The sequence below is a fragment of the Rhopalosiphum padi genome, chromosome 1 (assembly GCF_020882245.1).
Source record: "Rhopalosiphum padi isolate XX-2018 chromosome 1, ASM2088224v1, whole genome shotgun sequence".
NCBI lineage: Eukaryota > Metazoa > Arthropoda > Insecta > Hemiptera > Aphididae > Rhopalosiphum > Rhopalosiphum padi.
In genome coordinates, this window is record NC_083597.1 from 35,023,851 (window position 1) to 35,043,627 (window position 19,777).

A 19,777-nucleotide genomic window follows, 5' to 3' on the forward strand; every position below is an offset into this window, starting at 1 on the left:
GGGTAGTCGACCGGCGTCTCAGCTAGAAGAGTCGAGTACTGTGATATTATTTCCAGTGAACCGTCATTACTTTTTTGGTTTCTTTAGAATTCCAGTCTAAAGTTTAAAAGAACTTCGAATTCAAGAGTTGACGGATTGAATATATTTTTTGCCATCGGTTTATTGTAATAAAAAAATTTACATCCGTGCTAAATAAAATTATGCCAAGAAACGTAGAGATCAAAGCGCGCGTCGAGGACTTGGAAGTTGTCATTCAACGCATTTTGGCATTAAGGTCAAATGCTACCTACGATGTCCGCACAGAACCCTCAATCATTGAACAAGAAGACTTGTTTTTCAATTTACCGACCGGTAAATGTGGCAAATTGAAACTCAGAAAAATGGTAGGAAATAAAAAGTTTTTATTACTGGTGAGATAGAATTACCAGTGGAGTAAATTTGAATTATTATAATAGGTACCTGAATGTTATGTAATTAGATATTCATTTTTACCAAATTTTGTGATAATAGGTATCCATTTGAACCTCCTAGAGTAGGGTGACAAGATTATTAAAAAGAAAAACCGGGACAAATAAAATATGTTTCATAAAGAAAAAATTATTTTGAAAAAACAAATGTATTTTTAGGATATATAATATTTTTAAATTTATTGTTAATCGTATTTGTAATTTGATTTTACAAGTTACCATACAAATTTTGACATAATGTAATACAAATTTATATTAACGGCATTAACGCATTAATCTGGAACATACTGAAGTCCCAATAAAGATTTTGGGATGACGAAGGAACTTTTAAAAACCAGGATGTTTGAACACCCTAATGGTGACAAAAAAATGTTAAAAAACTATAAATACATTAAAATAATTTTTATGATGGTCTTTAAATATTAAATTGCTCAAAATAAAAAATGAAAGCTGTTTGCCTAAACAACAAATATCAAAAAAGTGAGTATTTTTCTCTTGCCTTTCAAAGCTCAAAAATATATTACACAGAATAACAGTAAAAATATAAATAAAGATAGAGGTAGCTTAATTGTATAAAGATAATTATTTTATTTATTTAAAATATTACATAACTTAGTGTATTTGTCACATTCACAGGGTCGACTTCAAGAGTTAATTTATTATGACCGAGAGGAAAGCTCTGGACCAAAGTTAAGTTCTTATAATAAATGTGAAGTAAACGAAGATGTAGAAAAAGTACTTAAAAATGCCTTAGGTACATGGGGAGTCGTGAAAAAAGAAAGAAAATTGATAATGGTCGGCCAAACAAGAGTACATTTTGATAGTGTTGATGGTCTCGGGGATTTTGTAGAATTAGAAGTAAGTTTTCATATATGCTACTAAGAAATAAATCTTTTGATTAATAATATTCATTTAGGTAGTTTTGAATGATAGCCAAACAGTTGAGGATGGACAATCAATTGCAAAAGACCTGATGTCTCATATGGGAGTTGAAGAAAAGGACTTGATATCTGTATCATATGTTAACATGCTTGTAAATAAATAATAAATAAAAAATAATTCTACGATGCCCAAAAATCTGAAGACTTATCAGTTTTATTACTACTACCAAATGAAATTGTGTGATCACTTTCTTGTAATTTTTTACTGTTTGATAAATTATCCACTCCATTTGAGCTATCTTGCTGAATAGATGTTTGTTTATGTGGTGAATTAATTATTTTAGTATGTTTAAACAATTGTAAATCAAAATTTTCATTATTCTGAACATCGTTATTAGTGTCAGGAAGAAGCGTGTTTTTTACATCTGATTCAATTTGCAATTTATTTTCTTTTGGTGATTGAGTAGATATATGAGATATATTTAGAGAACCTTGAGTATTGTAATTAGATTTGTTGATTGGAGACTCAATGCTTGAACTTTGTTTATTTACAGATGATTCTTTGCATACATTTTTTTTAATACTGGATGACAATATTTTAGTTGGCGAAATATTTGTAAAATTCTTATAATCCTGATATTTAGCATTTCGTAAGGTTTCAGAGCTTGTATCGTTATCAGATTGTGAATGGATCAAGGATCGCCTGATTGATCGATGATACCCAATCTTGTTGGCAAGCTCTTTTAAATTAATTTTATTACTGCAAGGTTTCAATACGTCTAAATCTGAATCATCTGATAAGTTTGAACGAATTTCAGTATATGACTTTTTAGTGTCTCTAATTACATTAAATTGTAAGTTGTGACGTGAATGATTTATTTGGAAATTTTTTAAGTTCTGTTCTACTTTTGCAGTATTAATTTCTAAAGTCTTCAGTCTGGATTCAGCTTCTTGTATTATATCATCTTCTGTTAGATTATCTGACTCTAACATAGTTGTTGAATAATCTGTAGTTGTTGAAGAGATGTTTTGGGAAATATAATGATTTTTTTTATTAGATTTGTCTACAAAGCATAGTTTTTTTCTTACATTTCTATTTTCATAATCTGTTTTAGTTAATGGTACTTGATGGGTTTTTTCAATTTGTTTTGCTAAATTTGATGCTTTGTAAGATAATTCTTCAATCCTTTGTTGCTGAACTTTTATAAAATCACGCAACTCATCATTATCTTTTTTTAATTTTTTCATCATTTCTTGATCCTGTAACTGATTTATTGTAAAAAAAAATGATCTTAAAATATTTAAATATATTTTTTACTAACCGACAAAAAATCAATTTTTTTTGAACATGACTGCTCATCTTTTTTATATCCTTCAAGCTTGTTTAGCTTAGATTTTATTTCCACTAATTGTTTTCCCAAATCAATGTTTTGTTCGTGCAGCTGTTTAACTTGATTACATTCACTAATTTTGGTTTCATTTATATAATTCAGTGATTCTCTTTTTAACCTGAAAGCGTCCATTATAATATATACATATTTTATATTTTACTAGTTGAAATACCCGCTAGGTTAAAGTAAAAAAAAAAATGATTTGTGAATATTTATAAAATAATATAATCAATGAATAGTTATAATAATGCAACATTAATATTTGGTGTTTGGAAATAAATAGAGTGATTTGATTTTTATAGAAATAGAAAATACTGCAAATATTTCACCTACAAATGTTAACAAACAAATTGAAATTTCAAGTAATTTAGGTATTAATAGAAAACTCATGCTGACAACAGCAATAAATGTAGTAGAAGTTATGAGCATGTAAGGGTATGCATGGTAGACTACACAGAATGGTAAATAACTACACATAAAACTAATATTTTAAATAGCTCTTTAATTAATTTCGTTTGAAACTCATTAAATGGCTTATCTACATATCAAACGCTTGCATTAAAAACAAAACATACATATTGGCCCCGTCGAACTTCAACGACAACTGTCCAAAGAAATCGCCTCATATTTTAATAATATAATAAAATAGTTGTTAATATCAAGAGTATCGATAATACTAACATTTTTTCATGCTTCAAGATGTCCATTTCTTTTAATCTTAATTCATATTTTTGATTTTCAATATATTGTAAATTTTTATTATATTCTTCTTCTGATTTATTTAATTTTTCTTGAATAGACTTTTCTTTCTCCTGTTACATGAAGTTATATAATTAATTTATTAATTTTACAAAGATAAACAATTTGAGGAAATGGGACATTTCGGTGCAGAGTTATACATATATCTTTATTATGACACCTCCAAAAACACTTTGTACAATTAAAATTAAATTTGTCAAATATATACATAAAACCATCTTGCACAAAAATTTCAAAACTACTATTAATTTTAAAATTGGAAATTGTATTTAGACAAACACAACACGTCAAATCCCAGTTACAAAATAACAACTTGTGTCTCGTGATATTTTGTTAGATCTACTAACTCTTTTATCTCTTATTGATTAATCTTAATTGCTTAACCTAGAGCAGCGGTTCTCAACCTTTTCAGTCGCGTACCACCTAAACAATTTGAAAATTTATACGTACCACCTGACCATTTTTTTGCTTATTAATTATGTATAACATTTTATAAGGAATTACAAAATAAGATATATGTTATTATATATATATATATAATAACATATTTAATTCACAAAAAGAAATTAAATTAAATCAAATTAAATATGTAAAATTATCGATTTATATTATATTAAAGTGAATATCGTTATCTAAATTGCTACAATTACAAACGACCTCCGCACTATCAAATAACCCAAATAATATTTAATGTTAATAATGATTCATTCCAATTTTTTTTATGAAGCGAGATTTTCTTCGTGTACTACAGGTTGAAAACCGCTAACCTAGAGCATAGTTTATTAACCTTTTCTGTGTCATGGGCCTTTTTGAAGAATAAAATTATAAAATATCAACAAATTTATTTCTGAGTTATTTAAAAAAATATATGACCTACACTCTACAGTATTCGATATTTCTTTAATAATGGTAATTGATGATAAAATAGAATATCTGATAACTAAATAGTACATCTATACAAGGATATCCAAGTTCTAAATAAATACCAAGCTGTAGTACTATTTACTCAATTCGCTACCGTGCAAACCAATCATGAAAAAGCGGCAAGTTTGAACATTTAAAACTTCGCATAGATTTTTCCTAGACCCACAATTTGAATACAGTTTAATAAATTGGTAATATATATAATAGTATGATTTTTTAATTTAAAGTTTTTAGGATTAAGGTGGGGATGAAATCAAAAATGTAGGAAAGTTGATCTCAGGTAGACAAAAAATTCAAATCTGTGTTCAGAATTCTTATCGCTTCATTATATCAATCGGTACGTTGGAAATAGAACACATCTATAATTCTGTAGTGCATGTGTGTAAGACAAAAAAATCACCGCTTCCAATCCCCTTAGTAAAATTATAATAAAACATTCTATAAAATCAAAAGTAAACAAAAACATATATGTAGATATATATTTTCTTTACTGTACATTCATTATACGTAACAAAAAAGATATAATTTTATGTCATTTTAAATTATTATTGCTCACTTACTTCAAATACATTAATTAATTGATAAAGCTGCTGTTGTTCTAAACGGAGTTGTTGTGTGGCATGTTCTATTTCTTCTTTTTGAAATATAAGTTTACTATCGCGAGAATGAAAATGTACAGCAAGTATTTTTTCTACATCAGCAACTTTCTCGACCATTTCCTTGTTTTGTCTTTCTAGTTTTTTTAAGTGTTCTTTGTACACAGCAGTTTCTTGAACATTATTATTTTGATGGTACCTGAAAATTAAAATCAATAATAATAATGGCTTACAATAATTTATTAAACGTTATTACTTTTTTAATAAAATTTTCAAAGTGTTTTTCTGTTCTTCATTTAAATTGAATGAGCATAGAATGTCCTCAATACTTACAAGCCAATTATTTAATCTATGTTCATAAGTATTATTCTCTATGTTATTAGATTTGTTTATTTCTTTACAATTTTGATTGATTTGAACTGTGTTATATTTACTGTAGCAAAAAAAATGAATGATTAATATAATTGCACAAGCTATTTTACTAATTATAAATATGAATATAACTTAATTATCTGGTTAAAATAAAGATAATTTACATTTTAAGTTGTTAAATAATGCTTTTCCTTTTATAAACTCCAATAAACAAAATATTTACTAATGTCACTAAATTTAAATTGTTTTATAAATATTAACAGAAAAATTGTATGAGGTAATTTAGAAAGTTTTATTAAAACAATTGCTAAACTTCTAGTGTATACCTAAGATTATTTCTAATGGTAGTTATAGATTTGAATAAGCAAGCCAATAATGAATGAACTTGTTTTTCATTAAAATAGTATTGGCATGTTAATTCAGTGATATCTGTATTCGGTTGTATGCCTAATGCTTCTAGAATATCCTGAACATCATTTAATTGAAAACTAGGCTTGGTGACAGGAATTTTTTGAGTGCTATCGCCTAAACGATTTACATAAGAAGAGAATTCATGTAAATTTCCCAATAACGGTACCTAGAAAAAAATTATACTTTTAGACAAGATGTAACACTATTATATTATAATACCTATTATATTATTACCTAACCTAAGTATATGTAAATACATATCATACAAAAGTACAAAATTAAACCTACTTCTGAAGTGAATACTGATAATGTGAACAAATTTTCTTGGTTAATCAGAAAATCGGCAACTAAGAGGTTGATTGCCTGAATCTTTGGGGAGTTAACATTTCTTTTGTTAGTGTTCCACATTGTACTATCTTCTAGTGCAAAGATCATTTGTTCTCTTATTTGCGCTCGTAGCTTGTTAATGATTCCTTTTTCTTCAAACCTTTGAAAGCATAGAAAAAAAAAATATGAAAACCAATCCCATACAAAGCAAATAAGTGACAAAAATGGCATACCATGAGTTAAGTTTACTTTGAATGTCTGCATTTTCAGATCTGGACTTGTGAGAAGTTAAATAATCATTTTTACACTTATCAACATTCATAGTGTGGTAGAGTAAATATTAAATAAGAAAAGTATAATAATCACAGTGCCACTAAAACTTGTAGATAAGTTTATAAATTTAATTTTAATGTCTCAATTAGTGTAGAATATAAATACATTGTAAGATACAAATTCCATACAACATATAACATACTTGAAATAACTAATATATAACAGAATAATAAAAATCTTTAGAAGTCTATGGTATAATTTATTATATAAGATAATCAGAAATTCAGAAAAATTAGAAAACATACATAACAACATATTTGTATTTAGTAACGAAGCGCGGCTACCTGATAAACTGATAATAAAATGTTTATACCACCCTTATACCAAGACGTATAAAGTCAATGATACCACCACGAACTAAGATATTGTTCTGTGCTAAGATCTTCTTAGTTCATGGTGCTAAGATGTTAGTCCAATATAATATCTTAGTCCTTAGATATCGGGCGTTAGTCGTTAATCCATATTAAATCACAATTTCTGTTAAATTTACCTTATAAACAACTTTACTATAACGTCCAGTTTGTTCATTTTTCTGGGAAGTTAGAGGTTCCCTTCCAAGGTGTTTCTACTACACACAAGTGGCTACACTGGACTATAAGCTGATTCCTCTCATTTTTTTATTATCAAATATCAGTAATCTATGATAAAATCTGAATTCTGGACTAATCAAAAATTGTATGTGTCCATGTGGGTATTGGGCATGTGCAATACATGCAATCACGCATCGTTGAATTGAAATCATTGAATTTAAAAATTAAAATCTGCAACTGTCTACTGCTCTACTGTCTAATCCTATGTAGTGTGTAGTTCATGGTTTCACATCAGACGTGCTAATAGCCAATTCGTTCATAAAATGAACAATCCAATAATAATGAACAAATATTCCATTGAAAGGGTAAGCTAAGTGGTTCTTATAATTTATATTACTAAATAATAATGTTGATACATTTTATGTATTATTTAACAATGTTTATAATTTAATTTTCAGACTTTAGGAAATGAAATTAAACCATATAATTATGATGAATTTGTAAAGGTAAATATCATAATTAATTGCAAAATCTTATTTGAATAATTTATTAGTTTGAAATTTTTTTTTCTAATTTTGTTAAAACAATTCTATTTATATTTTAGAATTTCAAAGTAAAAATAATCAGTCGCTCTGAAAGTGATTTGGAGTTTGATCTTATCGGCATTGATGTAGCTGTGGCTAATAGTCTAAGAAGAGTTATTTTGTCTGAGGTATTGTAGTCTTAAATATAGACATAATATCAGTACCTAACTAACTTGTTTTTTTTGTAACTTTTTAATATAATTCAACACACTCAGCCTTTTTATATTCTAATACCATATAAAAATATTGGAAGATTTTTTAGGATATTGTAGCATTTATTAAATGATAAATAAAATAAAAATTAAATTTTATTATTATTTTTTTTTTGCATTCAGATAATATCTAGTTAGGTAAAAATGTTCTCAACCCAATCAATTCTTATTAAATGTGGAGTACTTACTTTCATACAACTTATGTACAATTTTCTTTAGATTTCTACTTTAAATGGATATAAGTTTTAAACTATTTTTTCAATATTTGATATTAAATATTATTTATAATAAAACAACTATTTTTCGTATTTTAACACCTAGTTCATAATTTAGGTACCTAGTATGGCAATTGAAAAGGTACATATATATCAAAACACATCTTATATACTTGATGAAATACTTGCACATCGATTGGGATTAATTCCACTGAAAGCAGATCCTAGGCAATTCAAAATGAAAGAAGATGGTATTTTATTTTTATTTTTAAATTATAACTTATTATTATATACTTAGTTTTATATTTTAAAGATTGACTTTTTTCAGAAAATTCTGAACCTAATGAACATGACAGTCTAGTTTATGAGATGAAAATAAAATGTACAAAAAAAGATTTAGATGCATTAGCTCACAAACAATTTATCAGTTTTCCAGGTAATGATGTGTTTGTTTTTATTTTTATTGTACATACTCTTTTTTTGTGACATAAATTCTAGTTTTCAAACAATTTTAGTGTATGCAAGACACATAAAATGGTTGCCATTAGGCAACCAAAAAGATATTTTCACGGAAAAAGATGTTGGAATAATTGGTGATGATATTCTTATTGCAAAGTTAAGACCAGGACAGGAAATTGAACTTAAAATGTTTGCAGTTAAAGGAATACCTAAAGACCATGCTAAGTTTCAAAGTGTATGTAAGTATTTAATGTGTTAATATTTATGAATCAAAAAAAAAGTTTTTTTTTAACTATTACTTTTGTAACTTACTGTTGAAAGTAGATATTATTTTTAAATTTATATAATATGAATATTATTAAAAATATATGTCTTGTATTTATGATATTTAGGTACAGCATGGTATAGAATGATGCCAGATATTAAATTACTTGATGAAATTAAAGGAAATGATGCACTATTGTTACAATCATGCTTTCCTAAGGGTGTCATTGGATTAAAAAGTGTTAAAGGTATGTATTTAAAAAAAAAACTAAATTTAAATGTAATTAAAAATGTTTTAATGATTGTTTTTAGGCGTCCTTAATGCATTTGTAGAAGATCCTCGAATAGATAATAGTTCCAGGAATGTATTTAGATACAAGCAATTTGATAACAAAATTTTACTATCAAAAATACAGGACCATTTTATATGTAAGTTTTCTAGTATTGTTTTAAATAAGTTAATTTTTAATTATTTGTTTATTTATAATCAGGGATGTAATGAGGTTTGGAAATGATTAAATATATAATATATGATAAGTATATAAATTTAATAAAAAATTAATAAATAGCTAAATAGAACAAAAAAAACCAAAATAAAATACTATTTATGTTGGAAATTATTTCATAATCATTTTAAAGTTGTAGTATTTTACATAACTATACTATAATTCACTTTAAAATCATATAATTGATAAATTAACTCTAATATTAAAGTGAACATCACAAAATGAGTTCTGCTGAAAGCAAATTTGTTATGATGTATGTTAGTAAGACAGAGACAACCCTTTAGGATTTAATGTCTTCATAATTGTTAGTCATTAAATAGTATAAACAAATCAATCCAATATGGAATGCAATCAGAGACCAAACGGGCAAATGTTAATGGAGTCTTGAGTCAAGAGCTGAGAGATGAAAATGTATTCCAATATTAAAGTTAACATCACAAAATGTGTTCTGTTGATCACAAATTTGCTATGATGTACATTTAAGACAGAGACAACACATTCGGATATAACTTCCTCTTATTATTGTCATGCAAAGTTATTAATAATTTCATTCATTAAATTGTAGTCAATTATTTTCAACATTTGTTATAGTGAAACTAAAACTCAAATTCTATTTAAAAAGATAAACAGTCATATTATTATATTTAAAGATTTTACTTCTAACAAAAAAAGTTATTAAATAATGGTAACATAATATGTTTTTTTAAATTTTACATTGACAATAATTAATAAAGTTTAAAATAGCACTAATATTGGATATCAACTATGTAAATGTAATTTCTGTTTGTAAATTATGATAATATACTAATATTTAGAGACGGAGAATTTACGTAAAAAAAAAATATCGGTAAATTTACCAAAAATGTGGTAAAAATGGTAAAATAGCTAAATCTTAGTCATTGTTTTTTTTTTTTTATTAGACATTAGTAAATAATATTTGTATTAGGTACTACTGTTGAAAGCCTACTTGTTACATCTAGTTCTTTCTTATAATAACAATAATTAACAAAAATATTTAAGAATGTATCTAAAATATCTATTGTTCTGTATTAGACATTAGTAATTAGTACATTTTATAAAATATGAATATTGAAATTTTTATATTAACATTAATAAATAATTTAAATTAAACTAAAGTATCAAAATTCACATAACCTTTATTTCTTTTTAAGTTAAAACATTTATATTTAAACTTAACTTTTGTATTAATACAATAATTATTGTATTGTTATCAGTTGATAAAAAAGATATCTCTTTACAATTCATACTAGGCGTTTTTTTTATTTCATTTGATTAGAGGGGCCACACAACACTTTTTTTTGGTAAAAAATTGGCAAAATTTACAGCACTCACATCTCTACTAATATTATTCTTTATTTTCAGTTACAATTGAATCAGTTGGAGCAATGGATCCAAGTGTAATTTTCTTAGAAGCACTGAATATTTTAATTAGAAAAGTTAATAGTGCTTCAGAATCAGCACTAAATCAAACTGAAATCTAATTTTATTATATTTGTGTTTTAAATGCTATTATTATTTAATATATAATGTAAAAATAATTATAACTATTTATTTGAAATAAAACATTTTTCAATAAAGATGGGATCATTGTTTCATATGAAACTATTGATTCAATGAACTTGAATTAAGCATTTTCAGCTGTAATATGATTACTATTAATCAGGGGTCCTTTGTGTCCGTATTTTGTTAACTTAGTAAATTCCTTAATTTAAATAATTTTGTTGGTGATACCTGCTATAGAAGATAACATGTAAATTAAATGTGAATCTATAACATTTTTTTAAAGATGTATTTCCTTTAAATACCTTTAATATATTTTTATATTATTTGTATATTGTATATACATTCATTGTTGTGAAAACATGACAGGAAAAAACAAAAATAACACTTAAATATAATTGTATATAATATACACCAGATACGATACATATATATATAAATTAAAGCAAAATTACATAATATTAATAATGTAAATGGATAATTAAAATAAATTGTGTAATTACATGCTTACAAGTACATAATTTTTTTTTTTTAATATGGAGTTATGAAGTACTTCGTCTATTTGGTGGTGGCGATGTTGATTCGCTTTTTCTCCATCCAGGTGACCTACTCCTCGCTGAACCAGGAGTATGGCTTCTACTTTTACTTTCTGACCGGGATTTATGATCAATTGACATACTCCTTCGGCTTCTATCTACTGACAAGCTTCTTTTTCGACTTGCTGATTCACTTCTTTTTCTGTTGTCAGATGCACTTCTCTTACTCCTAACTGGTGGTGACCTGGATACAGATCTAGCAGGGGACTGAGGACTTTTAGATGGAGTTCTAGTAACTCTTCTAGGAGGAGGTGATCTGGGAGATGGAGATCTACGTATAGAAGAACGGGTACATCTATGTCTTTTTTCAATAGGTGAACGTGACTTATGACGACTTGCACTACGTTTTCGAGTACGTCTTTGAGATGAATTTGATTTCCTAGTACGTTTTTTAGGTGTCCGACTTCTACGAGGAGATCTGCTAACTCGTTTACGAAGAGGAGTTCTTGTCCTAGATCTTTTTGGAGACAATGTACGTCTAATATGACTAGACGAACGGCTTTTGACTGGTTCAGATGCCTTTCCTCTACCAGACGAACTACTTCTCCTTGGTGATTTACTTGATGATCTTGGGCTTCTAGAATTACTTCTGGGTGGTGTTGCTGACCTAGATTTCTCTTTATCAGGCGTAGCAGATTTATTTTTTTTCTCAACTTCTGGTACAATAGGTGGGGTATTCTCTTTCTTTTTTTCTTTTTCTTTTCGTTTTTCTGATTTATCTTCTTTTCGTTTAGAAGAATATTTCTTATCTTTTTTATGACTTCTAGATCTTGAGCGACGTCTAGACTTAGATTTAGATCTTGATCTTCGTCTATCTCTTGATGATTTGCGTTTTCTATCTCTAGACCTTGACTTTTTCCTGGACCGTGATCTTTTTCTATCTCTTGAACGTCGATCTCTACTTCTATATCTTTTCCTTGATCTAGAGCGTCTTTTGGAACGTGATCTTGATCGTCTTCTACGAGAACGTGAATGTCCTCTACGTGATCTAGATGATGATCTACGACGACTCCTACCATGTGATCTAGACCGTGATCTACGATGGGAATGACCATGTTTTTTGTCTTTAGATAAGATCCCAATGACAGGATCAATAGCTGCGGAAATCAAACTTTGAGCTTCTTTAACTCGAGTCATGGCTTCTTCAATTTCTCTTTGAGCTGCTTCATTACTTTTGGCCATTGGTTTAGCAATTGCCTGAGTGGCATGTGTTACTTGAACTGGGCGGGAACCAAGTTGAACTCCATTTAGTTTCAATCCAGCTATAACACTAGCTTGTTCAGAGTACTCAACAAGAGCATAACGAGTGATATCGTTTTCTCTACTACACCATCTAACATACTTGACATCGCCAGCTTTTTGGAAAAAACCTATAAGCTCATCATCAGTCACATTCTCATCCACACTAATAGCAACTAAGGTACGTCTAATTTCTTCAATTCGTCTAGAATCATAAGTGATTGGCAATTGTGGGTATGGTGGTAAGCCATTGGACGCCAATACCGGATCGTTTGTGACAATTACCTGATTTGGAGGGATCCCTTCGATTTGATTGACGACGTGTGCAGGTAGTTTAGGGTCAGAAGGATACAATCCTGGAACAATGTTCGCTTGGTTGGCAATGTCCAGCGCCCTGTATTCATCTGGTATGTCACCAACTGAAGATTGATAGGGTGTGACGATGAGTGCTCGGTCAATGAACACAGTGTTAGTGAGATGTTGAGCGACGGCTACGCAAAGCGAGTCGAAATACTTGACGTAACATATACGAGACTGGACGGGTACAGATACGTCACGTATCTGCGGATACAATCGTATATCCTCGATTTTGCCAATGCAGCCGAACAATGTTTGCATTTGATCTTTGGTGGCTTGTGGTGCAATGTTCGTTACCTGTATCACCTTTGTGGTGGGTAAAGCCGAAGCTGTGTCCGTGCTGGCCGTCATTGCGACTTTCGAGTGCTTGTACAAACAACGACGACTGGTAGTGTCAAATGTTGGAAATGTAACAGCTACATGTTCTAAACACCGTGAAATGGCCGTCTATTTTTCTTCATATAGTCGGCGGCAGTGACTAATGACCACAGATCACGAGCAGTTTTCATATAATCGTATTTAAACGTGAGAATCAAACAGCCGAACAACCGCGGACCGCGGTGTATTAGTGGTACGCCTATGATGTCACAAGTACAGTGCGGACAACAGCTGCGGACGACATTAAGAAAAAAATTAAAAATTAATATTTAATAAAAAATTTTACCCCAATATTGAGAACTAAAACCATATTTATAAAATTGAGAGAAAAATCAAACAATTATTTGAAAACCTGAAATACACGGGCTCCGGAGTACGGTTATAGATTTCAAAATCACTCGTCAAGATTGAAGATTTAGAAAAATTTAGAAAATGAGCGGGAAAGGTGGGGGAAATATCAATAACATCATTACCATCATCATCATCATCATCATAGCCACAGCTATTCACCACTGAACACAGTTGCACGCACTGCGGTAATACGCCGGTCCAGTAATATTATTTCTGTCTTGTCATTTTCTGCTGCCGAAAGCCCTGCCGTAGATTACTGGATTCAGCGGATTCGTGAGGTTACGTAGGTTTTTTCATTATCATACAAATATACAATATACGAATTTAATTATATGACATTAGAGTGTTTTCGTTTATAATCGTCCTGTGCCTACGAGTGTTACTGTGTAAGTAGTTTATTTATTGGTTGTCAAGCTTTGGATTTTTTATATACTTATCATTGTTTTTCATTCATATAATATTGTATGTGTCGAGCAGATATCAATGGCCAAAATTAAATTACTGGCATGCATAGTGGTGCTGGTTGTGCAATTGACATTTGGCGAAGAAGAACCACCAGTAAGCAATGAGTCCCAACTACAATTAATTCAACATTTTTATTTAATACGTGTACCTTTCTACAGAGTGATGTTAGCGTAGAATCAGTGCCTTACACCAGCCCAACTTCAACTAAAGAAGGCGTGTACCTGGCCGAACATTTTGACAATCCATTGTCATTAGGTAAAAAATGGATCAAATCTAATTCCAAGAAGCCAGATGTTGATGAGGAATTAGCTCAATATGATGGTAAACCATTTTAATAAATGTCAATTATATTTTATTGTTTTGCACACGCCCAGAACTTGTTATAAATATTAAATTTACTTACATAAACTAATTTAAATAGAATAGCACAAGATAACTAATAAGCTGCCAATAGTAGGATAGTAGGATAGATTGCAGGTAGTCTTAAATACTAGGAAAGTTAATAAATAATTTGTTTTATTTATTTTACCTATAAAATTAACCATAATATAAGATATTGAATAATGTAACATCTGCACTCTAATTTAATGACACTACTCTTTGATTAATCATTTAATCGGGGAGATAAAAGTATTTAAAATTTTACTTTAAGAAATCTAAAAAAAAAACCGATTTTGATTAATGATTAATGACTATATCAAATGTATCAAATTATGGAATAATATTCTTCTACTATAAAACTTTAAGTGTTAAATAAAATAATTAATCATAGATAATTTTTTAGTATTGTATGTACTTTTTAATCATTGTAACTATTTATATTATTAGGTAAATGGAGTATTGACGAGTTAGAAAGATTCCCACTGAAAGGTGACAGAGGTCTAGTTTTAGCATCAGAAAGTCGTCATGCTGCTATTTCATCAAAACTTGACAGACCATTCAAGTTTGACAGTGGAAAAACTCTAGTTGTTCAGTATGAAGTAGCGTTTCAAAAACCACATACTTGTGGTGGAGCATATTTAAAGTTGCTTACTGAAGGTCCTCATGTTAAGGATTTAACTCAGTTCAATGATAAAACTCCATATTCAATTATGTTTGGCCCAGATAAATGTGGACCAACTTCCAAAGTGCATTTTATAATTAGACATAAAAATCCTAGGAACAATACAATAACTGAAAAACACTGTTTAAAATTAAAAACAGAAGAGACCGTATTTACTGACCATCAACCTCATTTGTTTACCTTAGTTGTTAAACCAGACAATTCATATTCATTCTTTTTAGACCAAGAAGTAAGTTATTAAAAAAAATGTATTATTAAGTTTAATATTTTGTTGTTTTTAGTTGCAATATGAAGGAGATTTATTATCAGAAGATGATTTTAATCCACCAATTAACCCACCAAAAGAGATAGTTGATAAGAATGATTTAAAACCTGAGGATTGGGATGAAAGAAGTAAAATTCCTGATGAAAGTGCTGTTAAACCAGATGATTGGGATGAAAGTGAACCTGAAAGTATTCCTGATGAATCCTCTTCTATGCCAGATGATTGGTTGGAAGAAGAACCCACTCACATACCTGATACTGCTGCAGTTAAACCTACTGATTGGTAAGCATCAATTCATATTTTGTTTGGTGATTTAATTTATTTTAAAATAGTTTATGGTCAAATAAAGTAGAAATTAATAAAATCTGTATGTGATATTTACTTGTATGTAAATTTATTTTACTTAAGGGATAATGATATGGATGGAGAATGGGAACCACCTTTAATTAATAATCCAAAATGTGAAGATCGCTCTGGTTGTGGACCTTGGTCAAGACCATTAATGAAAAATCCCAAGTACAAAGGCAAATGGAAGCAGCCATTAATAGACAATCCAAACTACCGTGGAAAGTGGACTCCTCGACTCATACATAATCCCGATTACTTTTATGATAAAAATCCACTTAAATCTTCACCTATTGTAAGTATTTTTGTAATATATTTTGTAACTCGTATTATTTAAATCTGTTGTATAGAAAATATTGAAGTAATGAATGATTTATTTTACTATATTTATTATTTTTTTGAGTTCATTTATTTGATTTTGTATAATTTTAACTTAATTTAATAGTAACTAAATTTATATTGTACATTCCATACGTATCTTGAAAAACTAATAATAATTAATATTATTTAAGTTTTTAAAAAAGAACATGCAGTGACTTATATTATAAAAAAGATTCCATTTGTAATTTATGACATAAAAAAATAAAAGTTTTTTAAAATTAATTAGTGTTCATGTAGATAGGTTAAAAGTACAATCTGTATTCTAACAGGATAGAAAATATTATATAAAACTAAAAATTATTTAAATAATGAATAATTAAAATTGTTGTGTAATATGTTAAAGATTTATTGTGTGTATTATGTTTAATTAACTTCTGTGTGTTATATTATAGGGTGCTATTGGTTTTGAATTATGGTCTATTTCAGACAAAATTTATTTTGATAATGTCATAATAACAGATGATGAGGTACATGCTGAAAGATGGTCAGAATTAACATGGTTGCTGAAAAAGAAGAATTTATCACACGAATCGGTAATGTTTTAATTTTTTTCTTATTTTTATTTAAGATCTTACATATTGAAATTATAGTAATAGTTTTCAAACAAAAATATCTACATATATATTATAGGGCACTTTTTGGGGCCGAGTTCTCAAGAATATGAATTATAAGCCAGGATTATGGTTATGTTATATAATTTATTGTTCTATACCTATGATTATTTATATATCATATTTGATACAAAGATATTTAAAGGTAGTTAGTTACTACCTAATAAGTAACTAATTAATAGTTGATTGTACATTGTCATATTTATACTTACCCATTTTGTTTATCCATGTACCTGTATTTATTGTATTACCTATTGTTATTATTATAACTATTTTATTGTATAATAAATTTTTATTTTCCTAACTAGGAAAGCGTATTTGGAGCTGTAATTAGATATACCAATGAAAACCCTTGGTTGTGGGCTGTGTATGTTGTAGTTATTGCTGTGACTGTTGTATTAATAGTTATTACTTGCTGCACTTCATCAAAAGTAACTTTTCTTTCACTGTAAAAATAACTTTTTTTTCAGTTCCCTAAAATACACATTATATTATACTATTCATACTAATATAGGAAAAATCTTCTGTAAATGAATCAAATAAAAAAACTGATGAACCTGTACCTGACGTAGAACCAGAAGTATCTGATGAAGAACAAGAAGCAGATACAAAAGATGAAGAAGTTGATAGTAAAAGTGCTGATGATGATGAAGAAAATGTATGTGCTACTAAAAATGAAATAGTTATTAATAACTAATGAAATAATCTTTTATTTTATATTATGTGTATATATTTATAAAGGTTGATGTAGAGGCTGATCAAACTAATGAAGATCAAGTACCATCCTCTCCAAGAAAGCGCAGAACAAGAAAAGACTGAATCTGCTTATCACCAATCTTCTTTCCTTGGTAGCATCATTTTGTTTGTATCCTACAATTTGTGTATTTTGTTTTATTTATTTATTTTTTTTTAAAACATATTAGTCATGATAATGTTAAAACCAAAAAAAAAGGTTACACTCAAATATTTATATTACAGGTCTCTGTAATAATTTTGTACTAGTGTTATAAAATACATACACTAATTGAATTATTATATTTTAAAACACTTTTGATAGACTTGTGCATTAATTAAATTTATTGCTTTCATGTTTGATTATAATTTGTTTTATACTATATATATATATATGTATGTGTATGTATATTATATTATATAAAGAAAATTAATGTGTCTGATTTTAAAATATAATCTCAATTGTGTTAAATAAATTGGTTTGATTGAATAATTGTTATTATTGGATAAACAATTTCATTGTTATTTAATAATAGTTTATTAACTTACTTCTTATCAAATTTAATAGTGCAACTTAGTAATAATCATTTATTACTTGCATAATGAAGAAATCATGAAATGAGACAAATGGTTATAATGACTTATAAATACTTATTTAATATATATTTGCCGCCTGACTTAGGCAATTGCATATACTAGTACTAGATTTTAAGAAAATCCATACCTGCATAGTCATAATGTATATTTTGATATAATTTGTCTTTGAAGTATTCTGAATAAGAATATGTTTCATAATTAATTATAGATTATAATACTTATTTTTATTATTGTTATTCTGACATTTTATATGTCTGAATAAATGTTTATGTATGTGTTGGGCATTTTATGAAATAATAGATACACGCCACTGCTCCTCTATGTTTTAGACAACTATAAATACTTCCATTTAAACCTATTCAACCACTACAATCTTCTAATATCAAATTTATCTACTGAAGACTCCAAAAGATATTTAAAACATAAATATCGCAACATTTTCTAAATGATTAAAAATCATTCAATTGCTTATTTCTGTGACATTCCATGATTCTTCCTTAAACTACCCATATACATTACATCATCACTTAATTTATTGTAAAAAAACCTATTTTCAGAATGTATATTGTACCTTAACAAATATTTGAAAAATAAAATCAGAGAATGAGAAATCTAAAAATTTTAAACAAATATTTATTCTTTAAAAAAGTTTTAATTGATTAGATAAAATCATAAATATTATTTTAATAAGAAACATTAATTAATAATTGTATATACTGCTAATAATCAAGGTTATTATAACGGATGATTGATGAATAATAAAAAAAAATAATAATCTATAAGTCAATGTAATACATATACATTACATTTACCATTCATTTTACTTTTACTATTATAATTTTAAAACAATTTTTTAGGATTTGACAATAAAGTTTAGATGATCAGTCAGTAAAATTAAAAAAAATCTGAATTGGTGGTGTTTTCTATTCCTTGCATATTTATCATCCGAAAATTGTTTGAAAGGTTGTTCCGGTATAACCAACATTGGATGAACTTTGGTCCGAAAACACTATGTATAATCTAGAAACAATAATTATTAATTGCATTACCTCATTGATAAATGAATAAAGTGAACTTACCTGTCATCTGGAATGCCTAGTTCTTTTTTTAAAAGAGGATACAATAAGGCGGCATGTTTCTTATTCTGTTCAACGCCTAGGCAACCGATGCTCATTAATGTAGCTGTACCACAGGGCGTATCATCTCCACCCCATGCCATAAGTTGGTCAGGCACAATAGTTACAACTACATACTAAAACAAGTTACAAAAACTACTTAAGTAAAAAAAAAATATCAATAAAAAATAAATATGTATTTACTGATTCTGGTTTTCCAAGAGTTTTGGCCACAGCTGCAGAAATCTTTTTCAATACTTCCGATGTTATTTTAGACTTGGATATATTTGTTTCCAAACGAAAATGAGGCATGTTGCAAAATTAAATAAAATTTTTTTTAAAATAATTAAGAAACAATAAATGACTGAACTTAATACAAATATTAGTATTACTGGCTACTGGCTACTGACAATCAATGGCATCAATGCTCTTTGCTCTTTGCCCGATGTATGATTTGAATGCAGCTATTGACTTGATAGTTGATATAGACGATATAGTCACAGAATAGATTAAATATTTATTAGTGCACA

At 28.0% G+C, this 19,777-nt stretch overlaps 5 protein-coding genes across 5 annotated transcripts; 3 read left to right on the forward strand and 2 right to left on the reverse strand.

Moving 5' to 3' along the window:
- Nucleotides 1-200: 200 nt before the first annotated feature.
- LOC132932275 (uncharacterized) lies at nucleotides 201-1,544 on the forward strand. The gene is made up of 3 exons (XM_060998565.1): nucleotides 201-383; nucleotides 1,104-1,325; nucleotides 1,384-1,544. Exons 1-3 carry the CDS (start codon nucleotides 201-203, stop codon nucleotides 1,510-1,512), a joined length of 534 nt encoding a protein of 177 aa, XP_060854548.1. The 3' UTR covers nucleotides 1,513-1,544.
- LOC132925537 (uncharacterized) lies at nucleotides 1,032-13,705 on the reverse strand. The gene is made up of 9 exons (XM_060989930.1): nucleotides 11,298-13,705; nucleotides 6,362-6,465; nucleotides 6,090-6,288; nucleotides 5,717-5,967; nucleotides 5,275-5,451; nucleotides 4,983-5,217; nucleotides 3,421-3,551; nucleotides 2,671-2,857; nucleotides 1,032-2,614 (listed from the first exon to the last, which is right to left on the reverse strand). Exons 1-9 carry the CDS (start codon nucleotides 13,293-13,295, stop codon nucleotides 1,529-1,531), a joined length of 4,368 nt encoding a protein of 1,455 aa, XP_060845913.1. The 5' UTR covers nucleotides 13,296-13,705; the 3' UTR covers nucleotides 1,032-1,528.
- Nucleotides 7,122-10,876, forward strand: LOC132932250 (DNA-directed RNA polymerases I and III subunit RPAC1). Its single transcript, XM_060998529.1, has 9 exons — nucleotides 7,122-7,356; nucleotides 7,450-7,497; nucleotides 7,596-7,703; nucleotides 8,121-8,253; nucleotides 8,331-8,438; nucleotides 8,518-8,700; nucleotides 8,854-8,973; nucleotides 9,038-9,154; nucleotides 10,615-10,876. Exons 1-9 carry the CDS (start codon nucleotides 7,315-7,317, stop codon nucleotides 10,731-10,733), a joined length of 978 nt encoding a protein of 325 aa, XP_060854512.1. The 5' UTR covers nucleotides 7,122-7,314; the 3' UTR covers nucleotides 10,734-10,876.
- A 137-nt stretch (nucleotides 13,706-13,842) lies between the features above and the next one.
- Nucleotides 13,843-18,028, forward strand: LOC132932231 (calnexin). Its single transcript, XM_060998507.1, has 10 exons — nucleotides 13,843-14,059; nucleotides 14,151-14,231; nucleotides 14,297-14,459; nucleotides 14,967-15,430; nucleotides 15,483-15,748; nucleotides 15,875-16,106; nucleotides 16,585-16,725; nucleotides 17,112-17,234; nucleotides 17,318-17,461; nucleotides 17,545-18,028. The coding sequence occupies exons 2-10, from the start codon at nucleotides 14,157-14,159 to the stop codon at nucleotides 17,620-17,622; spliced, it is 1,686 nt and encodes a 561-aa protein (XP_060854490.1). The 5' UTR covers nucleotides 13,843-14,059; nucleotides 14,151-14,156; the 3' UTR covers nucleotides 17,623-18,028.
- Nucleotides 18,029-18,909: 881 nt separating this feature from the next.
- LOC132932280 (macrophage migration inhibitory factor homolog) lies at nucleotides 18,910-19,762 on the reverse strand. Its single transcript, XM_060998578.1, has 3 exons — nucleotides 19,452-19,762; nucleotides 19,212-19,384; nucleotides 18,910-19,152 (listed from the first exon to the last, which is right to left on the reverse strand). Exons 1-3 carry the CDS (start codon nucleotides 19,557-19,559, stop codon nucleotides 19,074-19,076), a joined length of 360 nt encoding a protein of 119 aa, XP_060854561.1. The 5' UTR covers nucleotides 19,560-19,762; the 3' UTR covers nucleotides 18,910-19,073.
- Between the last annotated feature and the right edge of the window lie 15 nt (nucleotides 19,763-19,777).